This window comes from Lycorma delicatula, chromosome 6, assembly GCF_047948215.1.
Source record: "Lycorma delicatula isolate Av1 chromosome 6, ASM4794821v1, whole genome shotgun sequence".
NCBI lineage: Eukaryota > Metazoa > Arthropoda > Insecta > Hemiptera > Fulgoridae > Lycorma > Lycorma delicatula.
Genome location: NC_134460.1, coordinates 16,796,022 through 16,818,672, shown reverse-complemented (window position 1 = coordinate 16,818,672; position 22,651 = coordinate 16,796,022). Strand labels below are relative to the sequence as shown.

At 29.3% G+C, this 22,651-nt stretch overlaps 1 protein-coding gene and 1 pseudogene across 12 annotated transcripts in view; one reads left to right on the top strand and one right to left on the bottom strand.

The window, feature by feature from the left end:
- The window catches only part of LOC142326572 (glycine dehydrogenase (decarboxylating), mitochondrial-like), a 34,385-nt pseudogene extending 30,705 nt beyond the window's left edge, over nt 1–3,680 (top strand).
- The window catches only part of LOC142326673 (uncharacterized), an 84,911-nt gene that overhangs the window by 1,385 nt on the left and 60,875 nt on the right, over nt 1–22,651 (bottom strand). For 3 of the 12 annotated variants that reach the window (XM_075369283.1, XM_075369288.1, XM_075369289.1), the window contains 2 exons: nt 8,181–8,304; nt 6,493–7,180 (listed from right to left, as the gene is read on the bottom strand). In XM_075369283.1, the coding sequence (XP_075225398.1) occupies nt 8,183–8,304 (122 nt within the window). In that variant the 3' untranslated portion in view covers nt 6,493–7,180; nt 8,181–8,182. Of the gene's footprint in view, nt 1–6,492; nt 7,181–7,532; nt 7,653–7,867; nt 8,012–8,180; nt 8,305–22,651 lie in introns of those variants that run through there. The other 9 variants (XR_012756833.1, XM_075369284.1, XR_012756832.1 and 6 more) reach the window with 8 other exon arrangements.

The following is a 22,651-nucleotide window of genomic DNA, read 5'->3' as shown; positions in this document are numbered from 1 at the left end:
TAGATAACGAAATTCTTATTAATATTTTAGCTAGCTGTGTTATATATATATGCATGTGGGTGTAATAAAAATTTAATTTTAAATACAACTACCTTTTTATATAGTTACTGAAAATAAATAACATTTATGTTTGAAAATATCGCTAGATGACAAAGCCAACAGACAAACTGACTGCCGTTTGATGAACTAAAATTCTTCAAATATATAATCAAACTTCTCATGGAAAATACACAACTTTCTCATAGAAAATAGAGCACCGTAAATTTCTTTTTGTAATGTCTTTCAATAATACAAAGTAATTTCAAATTTAATTATGAGGAGTGTTAAAATTTAAATTATAAATTGAATCTGGTGCGAAATATAAGAAATAAAAGCTGAAGTAGTAGCACATCTAATGGCTGGAAACAAGCATTAACCTATTCCAACAGTTCAGCACTTAGCTGTTATATGTTATTTCGTTATAAGTGGAAAAGTTTATTATTACAAAATTTCTTACAAAAGAAAATATGAAGCTGTCAGAAATTTACATAAGACTTAAAAGATATTATAGTGAAGGAAATGTTGACAAATGTAAGCATTTATAAATGGAGTAAATCTTTTAAGACTGTCGAAACATATAGAGAATAAACCTCACTCTTGTTGTTTGAAAACATCGGCAACACAGGAAATGACTGACAGGGTTAACACAATTATTCAAAATGACTGTCGAATTACAGTGAATATTGCTTCTACATTTGATATCAGTGTTGTCAGTCTGGATAGCTCTATCAAAAATCAACTCGATTATCAGAAAATAGGCACATTGCATTTTACAAATTCTAATGGACAAACACAAACAGATATGCCTGTTCGTTGTTGGTAGCAGTCTACTTACATTATCATTCCTCTTTTTACTTCCTTGGACAAAGTAAGAAAAGTACTGTGATCGCAAAAAATTTCGGTTTTTAGATTTCAACGGAATTATCTATTTTGATCATCCCTAAATCCATTTTAACTAGTTTCGGCGAGACATCTGTATGTAAAAAAGCATGAATGTATCTTGATAACTCAAAAATAATTAGCCTTTTGATTGCAATCGACTGAACCAAAAGTGTAAAAAAAAAGCCAAAAATCCAAATGTTTTGTATTTTGGACTCTTTCTTAACTGCAGTATTATAAGCCCTCAGAATTTTTCAACGATATATTGTAAGTAGTACTTAATTTTATTGGTTCCACAGTTATAGCCAAATAAAATTTAATTAATGAAATATTTGGATCTTACAAGGGGAAAGCACATCGGTTCAAATCTGAATTCATATACATTTATTCTTTTTTAACTTTTTTTTTTAATTTAAATATATTGATTTATTAATAATTGTTAACCTCTGACTGTAAAAACAAATTGCAATAAAAATTCAATAACAAAAAAAAAAAATTAAAAATAAATTGGAAGTTATTAGTGAAATAAAACTTTACATTCTTTTCATTTTAATTCAAAAATTTTTACACAGGCTAATAATTATTATTAGCAAATCAATATAATTAAATTAAAAAAAAATGTAAATGAAGTCAAGATTCCAACCGATGTGTCCATGGTTACAGATCTGACACGTTCTCACTTACACTACACAACTACTTGAGTGGCGTGTAACAAAATTAATATATAAACTGAAATAAAATGCTGATATGTACATCACAAAAAAATGTGGTCAGTGTGGTGTCCACCACAATGCAATTCTGTAACTGTTCACTTTATATAAAGTATTGGAGGATTCTATCTACATTCAAATGAAATAAGTTTAAATGAAATGCAGCAAAAAATGTGTAGATATAATTTAATAGGCTTACAAGGAAGTCATGTGGTGTTCACTTTTTTTATTTTTTATCGAGATGAAGTCTCTTACTTTTATATTTCTTGCAAATCGTTTATTTTTTCATATAGCTACATTGTTTACAGGTTTAATTTAAAAAAAAAGTAAAGCTAACTTTAAAAATCATACTACAAACCAAAGTGACTTTTTGACTTGTTCAAATTTCAGTTTTTGAAGTCGTTATTAAATTATTCTTAATTTGGTACAAAACCTAAGTCATTCTTTAAGGAGTTACAATAATGATTTTTTATTTAATTTTTCACTGTTTCAACCTGTCTCCTTGAATATTTATTAGTTTTCTCTGCATTAGACATTAACAGAGGGGGAACAATTCTCTTACCTTATCAAAGAGTTACGAAATGATAAATTCCCTGATAAATGATAAATGCCATGCCTGACGGATTCGAACCCAGGACCTCTGTATGAAAGGCTGAGATGCTACCACTCACACCATGGAGGCCGAGGCCGGCCATTTAGAGATGTAATTTTCAATGAATGTACAGTATGTTATTAGATTCAATTATGTATGTATGTGTGCGGACACATTTTTCTTGGATTTTGATTTTAGATTACTAAATTACACAAATGCAGCCAATTCGTTACATGAATTAGCCATTGGGTTTACCTCAACATGGTCACCAAAATATAAATTTTGTAATAATCATTACACAATAACGGGGTAATCGATCAAGTTGGTTCAAACATGGTAATGTAAGGTTTACTAAAATGCATAAAATATATAAATATCAATTTTGTAGATCAAGTGTTTTGTTCCACCCCCAAAATGGTGGAAAACTAACTTTTTAATAATTGAAAAAAAAGGTATGCCATAAAACCTCCAAAGCAAGAGATAAATAAATTACATTAACTTATTAACAAGTATGTTGTGGCAAAATTAAAAGTTAAGAGATTATAACTTTGTATATTTTGTATATTTGTATATTCATATTTCATTTTAAATTCTGTACAGGAATTTGTTCGACCCGATAATAAAATCTGGCCAACAGTTGGACGTATTGATGATATATATGGAGATAAACACCTTGTATGCACTTGCCCTCCAATATTACCAAGTTTTTAATATTGGGATACTATTCAAAAAGAAATAAGTGCTTGAGAATGGAATATCAAGATGGAAAAATTATAAAAGTGAGAAAAATTGTAAATATTCAATCAATTACAATTTATAACTTTTTACAACATAAATGTTAAAAAATGTTTCAAATCAATTTCAGTGTACTTTATTTAAGGTTAAAATTATAAAAATTTTATCCGAGTCTAAGTTGTATTTTCTTGGTGGTAAAAGCTTCTACAGAGTCTGCCTCTGTCGATGCTGATTGCTGTAGTAATAATGATGTTTGAACTTAATTTTGTAACATTTTTTTTATTAATTACATGCTCAAAAATTATGTAAGATATTAAGTTGTGTTTTTGTAAAACCTCTTTTATTATTATATATATTTTGGATTATTCACAAGTGTATTTAATTTGTGTCCTTTATTGTTTATTTAAGATCTTTTTAATTATGAATTCCTGTGCATTTTAGATTTGTTTCAACAAGCCAGTTTGTGAAAGTATACTCAATGGTGGAGTGAAATGTTTTAATGAGCTCTTATTATGAAATACTCCATCTGTTTTGTCAAATGTAAAACTTATTTCAGTCTCAGCAGTCAAAATTTGTACACCACAGGAGAACAAAATTGTTTGATAATTTGTATATTGTTTTATAGTTCTCAATGCGATGTTAACATAAATTATTTTAATGAATTTATCTTTTTTGTAATTTATTTTGTTTTTAATAATAAAATTTGTGTAGGAGTTTGTCTAATAGTGTACTGTAATGGTCATTTGCTTTAATTAAAAATTTTATTCATGTAATTTATCTCTGTTAAGTGGAATGAAGTGTATTAGTCTGAAAGTTAGAAGTTTATGATATTGAGATGACTAAACGTTATGTATGACAAATTTTTTCAGTTATAGTAAGTTTTCCATACATTTTAAATGTACGTTTGCATTCATGTTTTTTGACTGTAGGTCCAAGATGTTTGTACTTTTGTCTAAATAAACACATAAAGGTATATATGTATTGTCTTGCCGAGAGCGAATGAATGTGATGAAGTAAATGTCATGCGGTTAATTTAGAGCAATAGTTGTTAAAGTTGGGTGGTGGAACCACTGTTGGCGGGGCTTGACTGTGCTACTGAGGTTGACTGTGCATGGTAGTCCATGCAGCCATGAGGTGTGGAACTGTGTTGCCAAGGGGCGGTCTTCAGGTATGATGTTTATAATGGGCGATGGGATGTAATCTGAATTTTGTTATTACATGTAACACATTTTGAATGGTATGAGTTTAGCGTTGTAATGACTCATTACTTAGTTGATGGTTGAGGCATTTAATCACAAGCATTGGTATTAAAATTGGAACTAGACACAGAGTTCGCGCTTCCACGGACTCACTTAGCAGTTCAGAGGGTGATATTGTAGGAAAAAGAGTGAAGCTGTCCGAAAGAAGCCTAAAGCGAAGGTGTTGGCTGATATAATTTTTACTGTTGTAAATGTCTGCCGAGCAATTTGCATCGGTGGCATCCCGACTGATGACTGTGAGATGTAAGAGGGTCTAAAGATGGCCTCCGGTAAAGCCCCTCAGGGCTCAAAATGGAGAGGGTGGTGTGGCGACTGGAATTGCCACAAAGTGGGTGTGTCTTCCCCAATGGGATTGGGATGCAAAAAATTATTCATAAATTACAAATCTTATAGCTTAGCTTGAAATAAAGAGCAAAAATATTGGTTACAGCAAGATGGATGCTCTGTGTCACACTTCCAATTTGGCTATGGAGTTGCATGAATTTTTTTATAACTGTAATTTCTTGTGGAATACGGTATCTGTGGTCTCAAAATTTTTCTCACCACCAAATTTCTATTTTTGGTTCATTTGAAAGTTACTATAACAAGAACAACATACACACTTTGGTGAATTTAAAGAAAATATCAAAAGATAGCATTTCTGCTAGCTGAAGTCAGTGCTGCGGTAACTAAGAAAACTTGAACTGGGCATAAAAACAAGTCGATTTCTCCATCAGTGCTCAAGATGGATATTTTGAACATTTTTATGACATGTAAAAGGAAAAATACTAAAATTATACTATGCTTAGTTTTAAATATTAATAAATTACGCTTGTCATTAAAAAAATTATTTTCAAAACACATTCCTTTCACAAGTCTAAAATTACTAATAACATGGTCTTTGGAAGTTATTTTTATCCTCCTTAGTCCACCTTTGTTGTTCAATCACTTTTTTACAGTTAATTTTAGCTTGCTTAGGTTATAGTTTTGAATATAATTAATATTTTTAATGAAGCGCAGCATAATTTGTATGAAAATGACTATATCAAGGACATCCAGAAAGGTTTGGCTGATGGAAAATTACAGACTTTATTAATAAATAAAATAGAAGTAATTTAAATAAAATTAAATTAGTTTTACTTCCTTGTACGAAGTAAAGAAAGTATTGTGATCATGAAACATTTTGGTTTTCATATTTCAACAGAAATATCAATTTTGACCATCCCTGAATCTATTTTGACTAGTTGCGGCATGACATCTGTATGCACATATGTATTATGTATCTCATATAATTAAAAAATGATTAGCCGTATGATGTTGAAATTTTGGATTTAGGACTGTTTGGATTTAGGACTGTTGTAACATCTAACTGTGCACCTCTCCTTTTGATTGCCTGAACCAAAAGTGTCAAAAAAAGCCCAAAATAAAAATAAAATTGGTGTTTGGACTTTTTCTTAACTGCAGTAATAAGCCCTCATTGATAGCTTTTTAACGATATATCAAAAGTGGTACTTATTTTCATTGGTAATTAATAAAATTTTTATTAATGAAATATTTGGATCTTAGGTTCACATCGGTTCAAAACAGACTTCATCTCCTTTTTCTTTAACTTTTTTTTAAAATTTAAACACATTGATTTATTAATAATTATGTTAACCTCTCACTGTAAAATTATTTTTATGATGAATAATAATTCAATAACAAAAAAAAGATAAAATATTAGAAGTTTTTTATGAAATAAAATTTTATGTACTTTTCATTTAAAAAAAAAAATGTGTAAATGTAATTTAATTTAATCTGTGTACAAGGAAGTCATGTGTTGTCCACATCAGATATTTCTGTTATGATAAAATACTGACCTATTGCTAGTAAAAAAATTCAAGGATTACATTACTATTAAAATGTAGAATTCTATCTTTAACTTTATCGCACTTCTTAATTTTTTTTCTTGGTTGAACACATCATTTGTTATTGTGTCGGTATTTTGAGTAATTACTGTTACTGTAAAATTAAACCACTTTCTGTGTAATTTGTCTTTAGGTGTTTGTTCTATTAAATTGAATTTTTTCTCTCTTAAAAATGTATGAAGAATTTTTTAAAAGAAAATAACATCGCATATATAGTATATAAACTTAATTATAACAAAAGTAATAATTTGGGTTTTGTATGTTAGCAAAGATGATGGTCTGAATTATTACTTCAGAATGCATTTCTGTTGCTGAAGTAATTTCAGGATGGCAGTATGAACTTTTACATTGATAACAATATAGTAAAGGTACTGTAAGAATTTAGACTTTGATTAAAGTAACAACCCACCAGAAAGTAATGAACTTAGATTTTATTTTGCAGAAGTTATTGTTTCAACTAATATGCTACCATAATTTATTTTTACATTGAAAATAATCTGAAGTTTTAGGTAAGTAAGCCACTGCTCTAGTACAAAATATAACATATCAATTTGATTTTAAAAATAAATTTTTGTTTCCACATATTTTTATATTTTAATTTTCCTGGCTTTAAAAAGTTTAATATTATATTTACTTTTTCTGTCATCTGTCACACTGGTGTGATGGTATTCTCCATTTTTTTCTGTACTGTGCAAATCTTTTAACTTTGACGTATTTATACATCCTTAATCTCTGTTTTATATTCAAATATATATTTTTCACAGCTTTTTATGTTCCATACATCTTTCTGTTACTAAATTAATTGAACGTGGATATCTTAATACACAGCCCATCAATCTCTTTAAAAATTTTTGTCACAAATTTTAAATATGATTAACCTGAAAACCTAACTTTTCACTTTATCGAAGATAATTTTGATAATAATGAGATCTTTATCATGCTGATCTTTATGGGAGCATGAAAAAGTCTTTCTTCTGGAAGGTTCTTGTTTTTAATCCAAGTCAGGGTTGACTTTTTTCATACACAACAAAATTCATCTTTCATCCATAAAAAAGTATAGCAATTAAATTTGGCATCAGCCTGTAATTAAAAGCATAAATAAATTATTCCCTTAAATATAAAAAGAAAGGTGGTAAAAGGTATCTAATTTATTAAAGAAAAATTTACTTTTTTGTAACATTTTATCAAACTTATTTAAAAGAAGCATTTCTTTAAAAATAAACTGTTTTTTTTTTTTATTAGTCAGAAGTAAGATAAAAAACAAATTAATATATATCGATAACAAAATAGGAAATAAAACATTAAATTTTTGTTTACAAAATAATAAAACATTTTTTATTTTTTAATATTAAAATACCATTCGAATTTAATTTAAATTAAATGACTTCACACATAAATAAATGCATACACAACAATGTGTATTAAAATATGTGCACGTTTTAATAAATACTATCCAGAATTAAATTTTTTTTCGTCACATTTTTTTGTAATAAATGCATTCATTATTATTTATAAAAAAATTACTTATCTCTGCAGTGTAACATTTGAAAATCTGTAACAAAGAAAAGTAATACATATATTTTAAGGATTTCATTATCTTTTTTAAACGTCCTTTTAAGGATGCTGCTCTTTGTGTGAAATAATCATTACAACACAAAATGCATATATGTTGCAAAAAAAAAACCAAACATGCACGGATACACCGGTCGAATTAAAAATCATTCATTCTAAACGAAGGATACATTGATAAAGAAGTACACACAATAATCAGTTTTTATTGTAATCTTATTGCTTTGTAGCTATTAAAAGTTAGCAAAAATGATTTAAAGGAATACAATGTTTATATGAACATCATCTTTTATAGTACATATGATTTTCAGAACCTTCAATCCGATTAGCAGTACAATCTCCCTGTAACACATGGAACAGTACTTTTCATGACATACTGGAACAGTACTCTCACTAACATTTGTTTGCATTTTCATTCATTTGGTTATGTGAACATAATTTATTTTGTTATATATTGAAAGGTAAAAAAAAAAAAATTAAATCAAATTACTTGCATAGGAAATATATTTACCTTTAAAATATTTGATTATTAACATTGTTTTTATCAGTCAAAAGATGACCTAAAATCATGCCATGCTTGAACAACATATTTATGGTTCTGCCAAATGTAATAATTTCCATAATAATACCATCCTCTGAAAAAGAAGATTATATGCATTCAACACAATATACATAATAACAAATTTATACTAGAAATTACTTATGATTACAATAGTTACTGTTATCAAATCCTCTGCAATAAGTCTGCTAGGAAAAAATTGTATTATGTTAATTACTCTAATAATCAAACCAGCCTGTATATTATATTATTTGATGACACAATATATTACATAATTTGTTGATTTACTATCTTTTTATGCTTATATATATATGTATTATATATTATATATATATATATATATTATATATATATATAAAGCATGTTACAACTGTACGGTTAACGCATAAAACAGACAGCTTCTTTCAACTCAGCACATTCCCAAATCTGTACCAAAAAACCCCTTCAACTTACTTGTTTTTACCAGTTATCAATGATTTGAATTTTCTGTTTTCTTTTTCCATCATAATTTTTTAATAAACCTTACGCCCCACAAGTATTACATGCTTATGTTATCATGCAATAACACAATGCTCTTTGTTAGGTGTCATTGATTGTATATTCTGGTGTGCAATTTCTATATCATTTGATAGAAGGCTAGCGCAGCATTTGTTATGTGCTTCCTTTTTGAAAGTCGATCAACAATGTACCGAATTGATCCCGAATAACTATGGTGATAAATATGCCTAAAAAGCAAATCCTGCTTATACTTTCAATTGTGACAACAGATGTACTATACAAAAATGATTGGCATTTCATTTCTAAAGTGCTATGCAATACTCATTTTCATTACCATAAACAATCAAATTGAAAAATTCATCATTTCTTCTGTATATTATGACAAAAATGCCACTAGTTTATGGTCTTTTATTAACTAATATGAGTAGTAACATACATAAATTTTGTTATCATCCAACTCTTGATAAATGATTTTATAAAAAATTGCTCTAGAAAGAACTGGACAAATCAATCCAAATCCAAGATATTGACATGAAAGCTTAAAAGATGTAACACTGTCCTTATTTCATGGTGACAATGATAATTATATCATATATACTTTAAAACTAGATTATTTAATTAAAATTCAATATAAATGACCACGTAAAATCATTTCAAGATGGTAAATTAAAATAAACATTGGGGAAAAAACAACCCAAACTTATACTGTAGAAGAAAGTAACATTACTAAATGGTCATTCAGTAAAAATTTTAAAGTGAGAAAGTACTATATTTAAATCCTACTCGTGATACTATTTATAGTATAAATTTAAATTTTGGTAAAAAGTACTCATGTGATAATCCACATAATATTACAACAGTTATGCATAAGCATATATTCTACGGATAAAAATCTTATTTAATATAATTAAGCTATATTAATATGATATTTAATATACTACACACAAAAATTAAGATGTTTTTCTCAAAAACACTCGATTGATTTTTATTTCCAATTAATGTACACTACCTACAATCTTCTAAGAAGAGTACATTTTAATTGTGATGCAGTTTTAATCATTATAGTTTTCTGTGATAGCTCTAGTAATGTTTTAATAATAGGCTGCAATGATTGAAAGAAAACTAAAATATGTACTATGGACAAATCTTCAGTTTAATATATACTTTAGTGGAAATATTAAATGTATTGTTGCCAATATCCACAATATACAATGGAACGCCAATTTCCCAGATGTCCAACTATCTGGACTCCTTACATCTGCACTAGGCAATTTTAAAAAAGTAACACGTTATTAAAAAAAAATCTAAAACATAAATTACAATCACATCCACATCTCATAAAGATTGATTCAATAGTTGTAGCATAAAACAGCAAAAAAAATAATAAATAATTTATTTTTTATCCCTTAAAATGTTAAAATTCAAAAATCTAAAAATGGTTTTAAGATAATTATCTGAAGAGTATTTGTAAGCCCAAATCGAATGAATATCTCGTTTAGTATAATCGGAAATGGGGAAAATTTACAATCATTGTCAACATTTTTTTACCTCTCATCACTTTCAAGATAGAATTTAAAAAAAATCTAGAAACTGGTTTTTAAATACTTTGCTACCAAGAAATTGAAAAAAAAAAAAAAAATTAATATTACTCCATTTTAACTCTTTAAACTCAGAATCTAAAAAAAATACTTTCTTAATGTGATGTGCAGTTACATCATAAGAAGAATGTGTATACAAATTTTCATTAATTTATCTTCTGTAGTTTTTGATTATCAGTAAGTAAGTAAGGACATATTTTATTTATATATATATATATATATATATATCGCATGTTTTCAGTTCATATAATAATCTGGTTTGATAATTAAGGATATTGAGAGACAATACACGTAAAAATTTCTTATAAATACAATTTATAATAATGTAACTCTGGTGCTGTTAACATAAGTATCAATATTGTTAGGGATTGTTAATATCATGTCTGCAACAAAACAATTGTTTTATCAATTACAGAAAAAAGAGAGATCTTAGAAAAATTGGATAATGGTAATCAGATGAATATGGTTCAGGAACATCCACTCTTTCAGATATTTAGATAAGTGGAGAAACCATTATGATTAATGTTTTGCAACTCAAAAAAGAATAAAGTATTTCCAGTAAGACAATGAAGAAAGCATCAAATGATGAGGGGAATTGAGCTCTTTTGGTGATTTGTTCAAAAGTGATCTCTTGATAAACCAATTAGTGGATCAATTCCAGTAGAGAAAGCAATTACTTTAATAAGAATCTAAATGGGAATGAAAATATTATTGCAAATACAGGTGGCTTCAAAATTTTAATCAGCATGATGGAATTTGGGAACTTTAAATTCATGGAGAATCATCAGCAAACATCCCAGTAGCAAATGAATTTATTCAACAATTTTCTGATTCTTTTAAAATATTATGATGAATACTTTGCTTATAAAGTACTTTGTAATTAGAAATTAGATTTTTATTTCTTGTACATATATCTTTTGTTATGTTCTTGTATGTTATGTAAATCTTTGTAATTTTTATATCCAGGTCTGAGCACAGGAGGTAACTCTCAGCTGAACTGATTCATTCTATTTATAGAGGTCTATCATGTTACATTTGAGTACCTGAATAAATTGAATTTAATTGAAAATTGTGACAATATGTCCTTGAATGGAAAGCTCTTCCTAAGATAACTTTTTTCCCAGCAAAGAAGAATCAGCTCCAGGCTACAAAATATTTGACACTGTTGGTTGGTAGTAACACAACTTGAGATCATCGATTAAATCTTATACTGATTGGATTAGTCAAAAAGATCATAGAGGTGACCGCAAGAAAAATTTTTTTTTTTTCTAGCAAATTTTTTCAGATTGATATGATTATTTCTATTTAATCTTTTCCTGGACAGACAACTAAATGTCTTTATCAACACCTGGACACTATATTACTAGAATGAACAATTAGTTAAAAATACCAAACTTAAAAATTAAATTACAGAGTTATAAAAGAAATAAAATCAGCAATTAAAATGCTCAATATCAACAACAATAAACAAAAATATTTTTTATACAGTACAGCATAATGTGAAGTGCCTATGTCATATGTTAAAGGCGAAATAAAATCGATATTTTATTTCGCCTAAATCGATATTTTTAAAGCGATATTTTTTCAATAGGAGATATTAACGTAAATATTAATGAACGAATAAAACAGTAATGGTGAACAATATCTAGAAATAATTAGCATGAATGGCTATCACTCCTTAGTTAATGCTGATACAAGAGTTACTGAGGATGTAATAGGCCATCCTGTATTGATCACATCTTCGATCAATTTTATATTAATACACAGTGTTTCTACTGCTGTCACTCTGACACATTTTAATGATCATAGGGCTTTTGTCATGGCTATTAATAAGGACAGAACCTAAAATAATTTGTATTGTAATTTACATGAGCATAACTGGAGGGAAATTCTTGATAATGATGTTGATTTTCAGTTTAATAACTTTTTAAATATTATATTAATCAAAATCTGTTATTTATCTTAAAATAAATCTATTTATTTATTTTAAGTCATGGATAAAGTTGGGCTGCACATTAGCATTTCTCAAAGAGACAGGTTGTATAAGATATGGCCTAAAAATTCTCACAGCCACAGACTGAATACATTAAGTTCAAGAAAAAGATAGATTGTTGATTACGGCAGCTAAAAAAAAACAATTTTAAAAATATGAGGGAATTACCTACAAAGAATCAGTGGCGAATTAAAAAAAAACAGTATACTTCTATGCCTACTACTAAATAAAAAAATATTAAAAATATAAGTAATGTTTTTTCTGATAAAGATAAAATTGTTAATGAATATGGTTCTTGGGTCTACTCTATTTATAATTTTCATCAATGTCCTACTTTCACATAAATTTTATGGTAAAGTTATAACTTTTGCAGATGATATTGCTCTAGTATAATCATAAGAATCTTGATGGTTGCAAACTGTAATGCAGACTGATCTAGATAATTTAGATTTATAGTTTTATGTCATTAAATTAGTTCATAATGCTTTAAAAATAAAATATCTCATTTTTACTTTACTATCTGCTTCCAGCTTATTAGTTGCATTAATATACCATAACAGTGACTGTGCTTATGCACAATGCAACTGTTACATGAAATATCAGGTGAATTTTATTAAATACTTGGGTCGATGGTTTTTTAAATTCATGGGATTTGCATATACAGAATTTCATATAAGTATGTTTTTTCCACTAGATGTGCACCAAATTTACTTTGTTCTAGTTAATTTGAAATTCAATTATAACATTGCATTGCCAGGGATCAACACAAGAAAAAAAATAATGTGTGGATTATGGCAGCTAAAAAACAAAATTAAAAAATTGAAGTAATTACCTGCCAACAGGTAGTGTAGAATTATAAACCAGATACTGGTATGTCTGCTATTACAAAGAAACTATCAAAAATATGTATAAATGGTAATGTTCCTGATGAACGTGAAATTGTTCTTCTTTTTTTTTTAAATCAATACTTTGTTGGAGTATTTAATGAAGTTGTCAGTAGCACTGGTACTGTGAATGACAGAATGATGCAGAATTACCATGATCAGTTTAATTTTCCCATTCTTTAAATACTGTTAATTATTATGAGCTTGGTATGTGTAATGTCTCTTAAAACTAGGTAAATGTCCAGGTACCGACAAGATCTCATCTGCTTGTGTTAAGGAAATCTCTGTTCAAGTAATTCCTATCTTACCAGCTATATACAATAGTAGTTTTGCTATGGGTAAATTTCCTTCCTCCCTGAAATCAGCAGAAATTGTTCCATTTCATAAATCAGGCTCTTTAGATGTGTTTGGCAACTATTGGCCCATTTTACTTTGTTTTTTTTTTTTATTTCTAAAGACAGCAATTAAAAAAAGAAGGTTAGTTTTTTATCCAAAAATTTACTTGCGTCAATTTGGAACTCAGGAGGGTGAGTATTGAATTTGCAATGCACGGTTCCTTATTACTTCTTGATATTTGTAAAGCATTTGATATAGTTAGTCATCAAATTCACCTTTATTTAAAATGTATAGTACTGAAATTAGAAGTCTAGCTTTAAAATCGTTGCATATTATCTGGAAGGCAGAAGCAAGTGTATAATTGTGGACGATTGTATGAGCAATAACCTTCAGGTGAATTGTATAATTCCCACAGCCTGGTTATTAAGGACCTATTCAATTTATAATTTTTATTAATGATATATTTATTTCAAATAAAGTTTATGGCAAGAGAAAGATATATATTGTTGGCAGATGTTGCTCTAAGAATATTGATAGATTGCAGACTGATCTGGAATGCTTTAAAATCAATTATCTAATTTTTTCTTTAAAATCTGCTTCCAGGTTATTAATTCCATTAATATACCACACTGTTGATTTTGCTTGTTTTCAATTACAATGCCACTTTTTAATCATATCTTGGGTGAATTCTACTAAGTACTTAGGGTTCATGGTGGATGGCAAATTATCAAGGAATTTACATATATGTGTAAAATTATGAAGAGATATTTTTTTACAATCATTAAAAATTGTTACAATTTTTTTTCGGTAGTTCATCAAATCTATTTTGCTCTAGTTCATTCAAAATTAAACTATGGATTGCATAGTTCGGGATCAACTTATTGGCTATCTTCATGTTCATTCTGCAAAATGCTATTGTACGGGTAATGTGTAATGAGGGTAGAAAACATTTTTTCCCTTTTTTCAGTAAATATGTTTATTTTGCATTAGATCTCTTCTAACCTTTTCCAAATGACGTGGTAACGTCGGGGTGATAATAGCTAAGGGTGAAAGCTATTATATAACTAACCATACTTTTACAGAAAATGTTACTGTTCCTTATTATACATAGTTTCAAAAACCTTTTTATTTCTACACACAATCTTTTTATTTGTTTTTAACTGCCTGCTTGGGTAGTGCAATACCTAATGGTGGTACTGGAGGTTAAAAAAGAAAAAAGGATAGTGCAAGAAGTACCTGTAATCTTAATTTAAGTTTAACTTAAAAGAGTGTATTCAATAGTGATTTAGTCCAAATGAAAGAGTAGTCAATTTTAAATTTAAATGTTATGTTAATATACATGACTGATGCCAATCTAAACTAGCACTTACTTCTGTATTAATACATGCTTTTTTTTCATTTCTTACTGAACGAGTTGCAGGTTTATAAATTATATATTTGGTTTCGAAGCCTTTTTGTAGTTAACAACAAAAACAAAATAACAAACGAAAGATCAACTCAAACTCTTCATACACATTCACACACAGTGCTTACTTGAAGCTAGTACACGGAATTCCACCCTAGACATTGCGAGCGATCAATGATCGACCAAAATTGGCCTCTCGTTCGACCAACTTGTTGGCCACCCCTGGTCTATAGCATCTTTCTCGATGCTCATGGTAAGATTAATTAATTAAATTAAATTGAACGTATTTGTGTAATTGCATTATTTACTGTATAATATATTGTTTGAAAGGTTAAAATACATACTTATTCTTCAAAACTCCTTGAATCTTCATTCAAACCATATTATTGTAGGGCAATAAACAGACTAAATTTGAGAGGTTAAATTCGGCAAGAAGGAATGCAGAAGATATCTATATTTGTTGTGGAAAGTTAGTGACAGTTTTTATACAAAAAACCGAGAGAGATTGATGAGCCTACGAAGAAATTATGATCCCAAGCAACACATTTTATGTAAGTTAGTATTAAAATAAATCTATTAATTTTAGATGTTTCACTCGCTGATAACTATCCTGACATATTAACCAAAATAACAAAGGTGAATACTTAGTTCATTATCAGAAATTCACGTTATTTTTGAAAATACCTTGTCTCACTGAAATGGTTAAGAATGGGTTGTTTTTTCTCATTGCATTTATTATTAAGTCGGATTTACAACTCTTTAAATTCACTCTGTTCACCACAGGAATTGGCGTCATAGTGAAAAACTGGATCATATAGCATAAAACAAAAAATTAATACACCTGTTATTATTGTGAAATAATGCAGCATATATAAGGTCTTAATAGGGCATGGGAATTTTTAAACAATAAATATTTTAACAGTAAACATAGAAAAATTAAATTTAACAGACATAGCGAAATCATTTTATTGAGTACATCATGATACTATATGCTATAATTCCACTACGGATTATAATACAGAGATACTCACATTTTATTTGATTCATGGAATGTGGTTATGTACAACCGGAATGTCTTACAGCAAGTGTTGGAATTGTCCACCATTTACCTGAAGGCAGGTCTGAACCCTTCGTACCATATTTTTTGACACCCTTCATAGAATATCAGGGCTAATGGAATTCATCTCAAAAAATATGGTGCAAAGGACTCGGACCTGCCTTCAGTAAAATTGTGGGCATTTCCAACAGTTGCACATAATTAATTACATTCCAAGAATCAAATCAACTATTTCTCTGTATTATAGACCCTAGTGTAGTTATCTTATATTGTATCATAATGATCTCGCTACGCTACTATCTCAAAATTATCCATTTTTGATTGAATCTACCTCATTCCCAAGCCGTTCAAGAGGGAGAACTCAAAAATTTTAAATGTAAGGGTAGATTTGTAATACACCATTTTTAATAAAGAACACTGAACAAAAATTTTAATGTAAAAAACTTCAGTCTGTGACAAAATGGAAGCGATTTAATATTAAAATATAGCATACAGTACATTCCAGCTAGCTGTCTCATACCAAAAATATACCATTTTGAGGTAGGAGCATTTATAATTTTTTTTTTTGAGGTTTCAATGTTGTATAATTTGTTTTAAAAATACTAGAACCATTTTTAAAAGTAGCTGTGTTAAGCATTAATTAACAATTATCTTTGTTAGGGTTGTCTGATGATTTCTATGATTACTAATAATTTCTAATTATTACTTGTATTTTTTGTTTTAGGAAATTTATTGAGAAATAATATGTATCATTAAAGAAAGAAAATCAAAAATTTCCTTTCCTTATTAGGGAATGAAGTGGTATCGAGCTTGTTGTATGGGCAAGATATGGTAAGTTTGTTAGTTTGTTTAAAATATCTTGAGCTAGAGAATGTATGAAAAGAAAACAAAGTAAACTAGAGTTTCTCTTAATTGAAACAGAACTGAACCTGTACCGCATCAGTTATGCCAAGTAATTTATTAAATTATTTATTGTTACAATCATAATTGATTTGTATTCCTTAGTAAAATAATTTTTTCATGAAAGTTTATGTTGTTTTTAATTATTTATCTTCTTTGTCCATCCTTTATAGTTTTACTATGTAAATAACATTAGCATATTAACTTAATGGATGTTGGTACAATTTGTAAGTAATTTTAAGTCATGTGTGGTTTCAGTTAAACAAAAAAAGGCCAATATTGCGAGAATTACCTTGGTGTTAATTTGTTAAATATTGTTTATAAATTATATGATTAATGGTAGAAATACACCATTTACAGACAGAATCAAATCATCACATAAAAAAGCTACTGTAATAAGGGTTGACGAATGGGAGGGCATATCACGCACTCAGAAAAATATAACCCAAGGAATGCAGCATGTAGTTTTTCATTGGGAGTTGTGCTGTATGTACTCTGGCACCCTTCTCCTGAAAACACCCTTTCACTATATTCCAGTTGCGATATCTCAACTTGCATAACAAGAAGATTTCAACCATACAGTTAAAATAAATATTTGGTGTTTACTGTCATCACCCTCGAAAATGTAGGACATAATAATTCTGCGTGTTAAAATGGTACATCACACAACAACCTTTGGACTAGCGGCTGCTTATGTTATTGGTGTGGATTTATAGACATCCGATATCAGAAATTTTGTTTGTTATATCCATTTAGTGAGAATATTGCTTCATCATTCACGATAAGGAACCTCTCAGGTCATCAGTGCGTGTTTGTGTGAGATACAGCTGCACCATCTGTTGCCAACAGTCGATGGAAAGCGCTTTGTACATAACAGTTAATGACTGTAAAATGTTCAGTTTATACAAATGAAAATGCAGATCATTGTGTAAAATTTTTTCCCCATTTCTATACAGCAAATTCAAGTGTTATTTTGCCACACTGATGGACATGGACTCCTCGCACAGGTTGTTCTCATTTGCTCGATATTTTCAGGCGACCAGATGGTGTTTCAACACGTATGAGTTTTATTCTATATGGATCTAGTCTTATGTCATCAATGTACCTCTTGATTGATTATTTGTAATTTTTTCTTTTTTTAGACTACATTGAAGAAAAATGTGTACTGTTAAGATTCCTAGAACAAGACTGTGTTTATGATGCTATCAAAAAATTATCATCGTAACTTAATTTGATAGGATATAATTATGTAAATCTGTATTTTATTTTATCTACAAAACTCTATATTAATTTGTTACTAGTATTTGTATTTATTTTGCTTAATTAAGATTGTGTTTATGTGTATGGTGTAATAAACATTAGTCTCATTCAATTAAATGTGTATTAATGAATTACTTGTCAATTTATTTACATTACAAAATATTCCTGTATAACAAATTAGGTCTTATAAACAAATTATCTTTTGTTAGTATATATATCATACAAATTAGATTAATAATCTTGTCATATTAGTTTGTATTTAGAAGTTAAATAAAAAAAAGTCTTATATATAGATATAAAATTTGTTTCTTGTTGTGGATAGTTATCTTTCCCAGCTCTAGCTATATAAAAATGTATGTTCTTATACAGAATTTCAACTAAAAGAGCCCCATCAGTTAGTTTAGTCTGTAAATAATAGTTTATTACTAAACATTTAAATGATAATTTACAGGTGTTGAAAATGATGTATAGATTTTCCTATAAACTATTATTTTAATTAACCCCATAGAAAGAATCCTGATTTAGTCAGATCAGGAGATGTTGGTAGTCATAATCCTTTACAAATGATTCTTCCTCTGAAAAATTTTTGTAGCATCAGGGCCAGGCAAACAGCCCATTAGTCTGTGCCCCAGCTCGGATTAAAGAAATCAAGGGGTGCAAACTTGCCAAAACGAAATGAAAAAAGATCGCAACTTCTCTGAAATAATTAGAAAATGTTCTGAAAAAAATTCTAAAACATAATAAAACAGTCTGTTTTGTTCTAATGACCACAAAATTTTCAAGGCACTACTCCAGTAATCTATATATATATATATAAACAATTTCTGTCTGTGTGTGTGTGTGCGCGCGCGCGCGTGTGCATTACAGCTCAGAGACCGCTGCACTTACAGGTACGAAGGTGACCCAGGAGAGAAGCCGAGAAGCGATTTTTTCAATTTTTGAACTAGATTTTTCGTTATTTAATGTTTTATCTATATTTTCGCCTTTTACAATGAAGTTCCATATTAAAATTGTTGCAAGTCCGGAAGTTGAACAGATACACAAAATTTTTATACCACCTGAGATATTATAATATCCTACCCAAGAAGACCAATTTCAAATCTGTACAATAATTAAACATGTGTTGGTAATTAATTAAAATACGGTCACCCTTTCAGACGAAACGCTAATTTCCCGTAAAGTCTTTTTTGTAAATCGCGCTAAAAATTTTACTACCTTCATACGGAAACGTATGAAGGTAGTGAGCGATTTCATTCGAGCTGGCGAATGAATTCAATTTGAATTGCATTGGTTTCTTAGTTTATTGGTTCACCTTTGGCAACAGTGAGCAGACCACTTTATTTTTTTAAGCCTTGACCAAAGCAACAAACAAAATATATAATATATTTAATACGACAATATAATACAACAATATATGTAATATAAGAGTGAATACGGAAGTTCATCTTAGTGTGCTCAAAATTCATTTTGTTAGATAACCAAATCTTGTAATGTTTACTGAAGTTACGTTTACATATTGTTTTCTCAAATTTTGGGCCCAAAATAAATAATGAAGGTATTAAGGTAACAGACCTGTTTTTTACCTTTTAACGCTTAGGTAGTAGTACTAATAAAAAAAATTGGACTGTTACCGAGTGTCCTTCATTAAGAACAATTATCACCAAATCGTAAAATTTTGAAAACGTCTCATATTTGGAGCCCAAAAACCACATGTGGAGAGACTGGTGGAAAAATCTGAAATTTACAGAAGTAAGTACTTTTTATGTAATTTAAAACCATATAATATTTATTTTGTTACTCAATGGGGTTGACGAGTAATGAAGCCAACAATACCGCTAAAAACACTGTTCCTTCTAACCTAAATATGTTATTAATAATTAATAAATAGTCAGTTACAGAATGATAAATAATAATTACTAAACTATAAAAATTCAAATAGATTAAAAAGTTGTTAGATCCATTTTTACCTTTTTTTACTCCTGCTAATGGAAGTTATGAATAAATCTTGCGCTTTTTGATAACAAACTTAACTAACAAAACTTAGTGCTGCTGCCATTTTTTATCGAGTAGAACTGGTAAGTCTTCATTCATCTTTGGTGTAATGTTGTGTACTCTTCCAGTAGTCGATAAAAAATCTCTGAAGGCGTGGGAATCTAAATATTGTTTGCACGTTTGATTATCCCTCAATGATTTCTTGAATAAAGTACCAGGACCTTGGAAAAAGTATATTCTATATTCCTCTTCATTTTTACGTATTTTGACTTCCATGTCTTCATCTAACCACCATTTGCCATTGTACACGCAGCAGACATAATTTTTACATTTTAACTTTGGTAAACCTATAAAGCAATCAGAAACACTAATGTTCTTATGTACCGATTCTAACGTAAATGTTTCTGATTCAGAGGTCGCCCGGACTTTCAGAATATATTTCTGACTTGTTGGAACATTTCTATATCACACATCATAGTTGAAAGGAGAATTTTATAATAAATTTCATTATTAGATCAGATAAAATGAGTTTTACATTTTGGTGGGTGACACACACACACACACAAACAAACAGAGTACCTGACCCACCAGCCTGAACACAAAATTTAGGTCTTAAATCAGCCGATTAAAAAACATTTTTAAATATTTTTCTTTGAAGGCTGTGTTCAATTTTTTTAAGTTACATAAGGTAAGCTTTTTTGAATATTAATTTTCTTCCCATCAGCTTGTCTTACAGACACACAATCCTTCTTGCCTGGCATCATTCGGCTATGCTCATCATTCTGGTAAAAATCTTGGACACATTTAATCACATTTTCATCAATTACGTGACTGGGTTTCTTTTTGCCGATTTGTGGCAAAATTCCACTTGTTTTAAGTAATCGTTTGGATTGACGGGCTAAATACAGACTAACACTAAACTCATTTTGAATGCTCCAGCTGCGGGGTAATAAACGTATATTATTCATTTTTTCCTCGGTCGATGTAACTGTATTCATTTTATCCTTAATTTTAATGATTAATTCATATTCCCTACATAAATCGGCATAATTTTGTGGAACTAAACCGGTTTCAGGACTATGGCCCGAGTGTATTTCTGATGCAGAAAGGATTTGTCTTTCGAAAACAGGTCCAGCGTCCCCGATGTACAACTTTGATTTCCCTACTGATACCGGCGGACGTAGGTTCACTTCAAACAACTGTACAAGATATCTCAGCAACTGAGACAAAATTCACAGAAATCGGTTGAAGTATTCTGTACCCGGAGACTCGCTTTTCTGCTTCAGCTACATCTTCTTCTTTAGCAAAATATGGCTGTAGAGATTAGCGACGTACAGTTCAAACCCTCAAAAATCATGAAACAACAAAAAACATTTTGAAGCCCAAAAAAAAACTCGGCTTGAATCGAGTATTCGTTTAAAAAATTCGCAAACAATAGACGCTACTTCTCAATGATTTTGGTATACAGAAACCTATCATCAGATCACAATTTTTCAACTTACGGTGTCGATCGTCAACTTTATGAAAAAGCTGCTTGGCATTTACAGGTAGCAACGAAAATTTGTTTGAACACGGTAATGGAATCTTTTTAAAGCTGCTCCAACTATTAGGTGAATTTGATCCTCATGGAGGAGCATGTGAGGAGGGCTTTGAACAAACAGCATAAAATAACCCACATACTTAAATAAAACCATTCAAAATGAGTTCATTCACCTAATTGCTTATACGTCAAAAGTCACATATTAGATGAAGTGAAAAAATAAAAATATTAGTTATATTAGATCGCACACCTGACTTGAGTAAAGCGGAACAAATGACCTTCATTATAAGATGTGTCCACTGAACAAGATGATATCAACATTCACGAACATTTTTTGGGCTTTCTTCCGATCGATAGATCGTAAGCCAACAACCTTTCAATGTCTTACTTCTAGAACTAGAAAACCTGGGATTGCCTTTGGAAAACATAAGATACGGGGCGAATATGAAAGGAGAACATGCGAGGGTGCAAGCAAAGATTATAAACATCAATCCTTGTCCTTTTTTGATACCGTGTGAGAGATTTAACCTGATGGTAAATGATATGGCCTAATCGTCATTAGAAGGAGCCAACACTTAATATTGTCCAATAATTGTACTCTTTTTTTTCTTCATCGACTTTCAGACGGGCCATTTTATTGAAGCACGTTGAAGAACTAACCTTAAAGTCTCTCGGCAAAACCAGGTGGGAAATTCGAATCGATGCTATAAAGCCGCTGAGGTATCAAATTTGTCAAATATACGATGCATAGCTTAGCATTTACGAGAACAAAGATATAGTATAAGGTAACTTGTTTGATTTTGAAATAATTTTTGTAATTTACCGAAGAATAAAATTAAAAAATTATTCAATACAGAATTGAAGGTACGAAGTGGATACTGTAAAATTTATTTCAGATTTGATAAATCACTGTGACCTCAGGAACAGGCATGACGCCAGTAACATTAAAAAAAAATTAAC